Source organism: Anneissia japonica, unplaced genomic scaffold, assembly GCF_011630105.1.
Source record: "Anneissia japonica isolate Jap-2015-1 unplaced genomic scaffold, ASM1163010v1 scaffold287752_len1182401_cov188, whole genome shotgun sequence".
NCBI lineage: Eukaryota > Metazoa > Echinodermata > Crinoidea > Comatulida > Comatulidae > Anneissia > Anneissia japonica.
In genome coordinates, this window is record NW_022687544.1 from 583,178 (window position 1) to 588,482 (window position 5,305).

The following is a 5,305-nucleotide window of genomic DNA, read 5'->3' on the forward strand; positions in this document are numbered from 1 at the left end:
AAGTTAGCCGTTAACACTGTTGAATAAATATAATATAAATCATCAAAGGTACATATACAGTGTTTAATAAGGACATGTTGGAACATCGTAGGCTACCCTGTAGCTCTTCAACGAATAAAGTCCTATGAAAAATCATTGTGTAATAAAATATTATATACATATACAGTATGTATGTATTATAACTATTTTATTTTTATTTTATTAGAGGCTTTCAGGATTTGATGTTAAGACAAGGGAGGCATTAGCCTTGGATAGAGGCGGCTGGGTCGAGAATGCAAGAGCAGAATTTTAACATTTGGAAAACAAGAGCAAGATGTGGTGGAAATGAGAATGTGTGTCAGGTCTTGTCAGTTTCGGAGCTGGCCACATATACCGGTTTAGAAAGCATTTAAAGTGCTAATCAATATTAAATGTTCTTGTTGAAATGAGAAAAATTATTCTTGCTTTTTTTGTTTTTCCTGTGTGTTGTTTTTCAATTTCGTCTTGTCCTCGTTACCGAACTGTCGTAATTAAAATAAAACGACTGAAGATTCCATCTCCATCACCATCATCATCATCATCCATTTATTAATTTTCAGAGATTTCTATATATTTCTTTAAATTTTTATAGAATAAATGAAACAGTAGAATATAGATTTAAATAATTGACCTATATATATATATATATATAATTATTAAAATGTATATTCAACTGTATATATATATATATATATATAGGTCAAAGTTTTTACATTTATTTATATAAATATATGACATGCAAATAACGATGCGGGAAAAAACGGATATGTGAATAGAACATTTATTAACAACTCATTATTGGTAATCTATCATTTACTCAGCATGTTTGTTTAGGAAAGTATAGTACCTGCACTTTTCATTTACAGCTGTCCTGATAGCCTTTTCAGACGCTATAATGCCCGACCGTTTGAATTGGTCTCGCACCTGCGACAAGATAGCATTTAACTAAATTGGATCGAGCGGCTCTTATTTTTTACTCCGCCATAATTCGATACGGCCATCTCTGATTTAGTAAATACCTCTGGCATCAATGCTTTTACAAGCAGCGCTGGTGTCTTATTTTTCCGCAGCAGACAATTATATTTTGTTACGTGTATCTTTACAGCTTGCTCATTTTCTTCACCGAGGGTCATCATCCCTCTGTCGTCAGTGTTTTTGATTAACGGCTGAAAATCTGGGTGTTCGTTGCGACTCTGTGTGACGAACTTTATGAGGCTGTTAAGACTCTCTTGCATGGTCTTCAACTGCATGGTCATCTGCTCATGTCTGGAATTAGACTCCTGGCGCATAGTTTCTATTTCAGCGAATAACTTCTTAAATTTGGCAGCATTTCCAACTTCCTCAGTATTTTTTCTTTTCACGCCAGTGTCTAAATATGAAAAGTATCATTAAAATATGTTATTTATTGAACAGACATGAACAAAATCCTCCTTAAGAAAAATTATGGCACCTCTAGATGGCTTGAAATGGCACACTCAAATTTCTCTTATTAGGGGTACCCTGGAATCCGCAACTTGATTATTTTCATCAGAAGGACAATAATTGGCTCTATTTATACTTGTGTGTAAAGTTGACTATTTGTGTTACTGTTTCATTCATGCTAATAATACTATTCTGTAATGCAATACCATTGTCGTAACAGCCAAGAGACTAAATTGTTTTAAAATATTTGCTTTAGTAGTCCTAGGGTTGATATATGACACGATTCTCTTAAATGTAGAAACTATAACTAAAAGTTTTAGTCAGCTGGTGACAACACATACCTCGGTGGACGTCCAGAATGATGTCATTCCAATCATCTGCTCCACTTTCATTGCCATAAATATCTGAGGAAATGGTACAATAAGCGAATTAGCACATTGTATTGATAAAAAGCAAATATAAAAGGGTTGTGATTTATATTAAATTTTGGTTTGAAAAATATAATAACGCAACTAAAATAATGTTCACTTTGAGATAATTTATCATGTGTTTAAAGCTCTATCTAGACTATGAGATTGTCTTTGAGAAAAAAACGGGTGCATGCCCGTAGTCGTGACATAGGCCTACCTATATATGATGTGATGTCTATCATGACCATATATTTGTCAAATAAAATTTGATAGTAGTCCATGGTCAACAAAAATGTTTGCCAAAAAGCTAACCTAGAGTTTCCCGATAGAAGGCCGGTAATTAGTACAGTTTTGTGTATTCTATACATGTAAATGCAATATAGTATTTTTATAACTCCATGATACAAAATATCTTACAATAAATTTACAGTTGAAGTCCTTTGATTACATCACAATGCATTAGGCCTTAGTTTAAATAAATGTATTTTTTTCAATTAAAAGAGAAACTTACTTGAAGAAAATAATTCAGTGAGCAGAGACTGGTCTACTTCTACTGCCTCGTTGACGTCACAGCCAGATACAGGTGGAGTTTTTTCCCCTGTGGATGATGCAGTTCCCTTAACATTAAGCTCGACAATCCCACAGTCAGACACAAGCGGAGTTTCTTCCCTTATGGATAATGCAGTTCTCCTACCATCAGTCGTGACGTTTCCACAGCCAGACACAAGCGGAATTTCCTCCTCCGTGGATGGTATGGTTCCTTTACCACCGGGCTCAGCGATCTCACAGTCAGACACAAGTGGAGTTTCTTCCCCTGTAGATTGCAGTTCTCTTATCATCCCCTGTAGATGATGCAGTTCTCTTATCAGTCTCCACGATCCCACAGCCAGACACAAGCGGAGTTTCTTCCCCTGTGGATGATGCGGTTCTCTTATCACCAGTCTTGACATTCCCACAGCCAGAAACAAGCAGAATTTCCTCCTCCATGGATGATGTGGTTCCTTTACCATCAAGCTCGACGGTCTCACAGTCAGACACGAGTGGAGGTTCTTCCCCTGTGGATGATGAGGTTCTCTTTTCAGTTTCGACGTTCTCACAGGCAGACACAAGCGGAATTATTTCCTCCGGGGATGATGCGATTTCCTTACCACCAAGTTCGACGATCCCACAGTCAGACACAAGCGGAGTTTCATCTTCTGTGGATGGTGTGGTTCCCTTACCCCCAGTCTCGACAACCCCACAGTCGGACACGAGTGGAGGTTTCTCTCCTGCGGATGATGTTGTTCCCTTATCAACCTCGACGTCCCCATGATCAGACACAAGCGGAGTTTCATCCCCTGTTAACACATCATTAATTGCTTCGGATAAATGTTCATAGTTTACAATTATCCCCTTGGTTGTTTCCACCTTTAGAAAAAAAAAATTATATAACTAGGTTCATAAAAAAAAAAAAATTAGTTTATTACCCCCACCCGCACATCTTGGTATTAAAAAACATTTTTTTATTTTTTTTTTCATAATTTCAGTAAATAGTTAAATATTGTTTGAATACCTATCGATGCACTAGCAAGCAAGCAAATCAAGGATTAAATTTGGTTTTAGCAAAATAAAAAAAGAAAGCCTTTCACCCTCATCACTTTTCCAGCCAAGCTATGTTTATAAACTAATAATTCATTTTATTGGGCTTATATATTGATAAGTATCAAATATATGTAAAGTGTACGTAAAGTAAATTTGTGTTTATTTTTTAGGGGCCCTTGTTCAAAGAAATTTTTAAAAGAGTACATAAAGATGTAATGGATAGGCCTAAAAAATGGATATGAAATAGATTTATACTGGTATGTTAAAATAATACATCGCGGCCACAACTTCGCGAGAAAAAAAGGTTTGGCGACGATGTATGGAACATACTGTGCCTGGTATTGTATGTTTTCCGTATTTGATCTTTTAAATAACTAATAAATAATTGCAGTATAATAAACATGCGTATTGACTTAAGTTGTAAACTGGATGATAGCAAATAGGCTTAAACTTGTTTTCTTTGTAAATTCGGCAAATGAAAGCCATTGCCATTTACAAACGCAGTAATACAACGAATGCATACTAACTATATCCTACGTTTTCCCTCCTACTAAAGCTTAACCAGGTCTACAATTACCGGGTATTTTTCAGACATTAATTTTGGAGTTCACAAATTACCATAATTTATAATAGAAATTAAAAAAGAAATTTCAAGGCTAAAACATACGCAAAAATATAGGTCTAAATACGAGAATTCTATCTTGCATTCAAATTATTGAATTGAATTTTAAAAACCGGGCTGTTGAGGGGATATAATTTATCAAAAAAATAACATAACTTACTGTACATCTGAATTTGTCATTTGTCTGAACAATTTGTGTTGGGCCTCGTGTGAGATCAGCATTTAAACGGCAGACTTTGTCACCTTTCTGGAGGTACTGTGGGTCTTTTGTTGTGGGAAAAAACATCTTGCCAAAGCTGCATTTCCTCTTTAGAATAACCTCTCTACAATCAGACTTGTCAACCCAGCCTGTCTCTGCATATCCTATCCATTTTACAAGCACTCTGCTGTCGTCTTCTTCCCGAATAGTTGCACGAAGCCAGCATCCACAAGTACGATCAATTGCATGGACGTGTTTACCTGAACGAAACATTGTGAGATTCTGATTTCCAAATCAATCAATTCCAAATTTTGTGCGTTTCAAATTTGAATATCCCGCCTTGTTAACATGCAACAACCAATGAGAATGCCTATCAAATACAATGTTTAATATGTTACGTAACTTTTCAGTTACGTAATATTGTTTATGTGCAGTTGTCAATTATTGTTAATTGCAATAAATATTTAAGGCCCTACCTTTATTTTGAAAATTCGATACCTACACCAATCACATGCAAATGCAAATGTTATTTAAAATGTATTTTACAGCTTGTGTTGCCTTTTTAGAGTATAATCCAAGTCATGTATTAAGTACAGTAATTTTTTTTCAAATAAAACAATCTCATGTAGGCTATAACGTAGAGTATAGGTCTTTATGTAAGTACGTCTGTCATGAGCTAAACACAATTAAAAGATAAATTTCATATTTCCTTTATAAGTTATTCAATTACAGTAATTTTAAAGAAAGATGTTAACTTACCAATAATCGCGAATTCCTGGGATCAATGCTTATTAGCCTTTCGCTTGGTTCTTCTTCGCTGGCCATGATGAACAATCAGGTTGTGTCGAGCAGCATCTGATTTTGATGTGAAAACATATCTGCAACCTCGTTTACACTTATATTCAGGCAAATTCATTCCTACCACAGAAGGGCATCCGTGGTCTATTCCTAGTAAATAGAAATTAGAATATTATTACAATGTGAAAAAAAATGTACCCTGTATTAAAAAGATTCATTAAAAAATCTGATACTGACTGGTCAAAGGCCTTCAAA

At 35.2% G+C, this 5,305-nt stretch overlaps 2 protein-coding genes across 4 annotated transcripts in view; both read right to left on the bottom strand.

The window, feature by feature from the left end:
• LOC117119744 (polyadenylate-binding protein 1-B-like) overlaps positions 1-5,305 on the bottom strand; it is a 25,526-nt gene that overhangs the window by 4,804 nt on the left and 15,417 nt on the right. The gene's annotated exons all lie outside the window — the stretch shown is intronic.
• Positions 841-5,227, bottom strand: LOC117119758. The gene is made up of 5 exons (XM_033264636.1): positions 5,012-5,227; positions 4,214-4,512; positions 2,362-3,257; positions 1,782-1,844; positions 841-1,387 (listed from the first exon to the last, which is right to left on the bottom strand). The coding sequence occupies exons 3-5, from the start codon at positions 2,858-2,860 to the stop codon at positions 960-962; spliced, it is 990 nt and encodes a 329-aa protein (XP_033120527.1). The 5' UTR covers positions 2,861-3,257; positions 4,214-4,512; positions 5,012-5,227; the 3' UTR covers positions 841-959.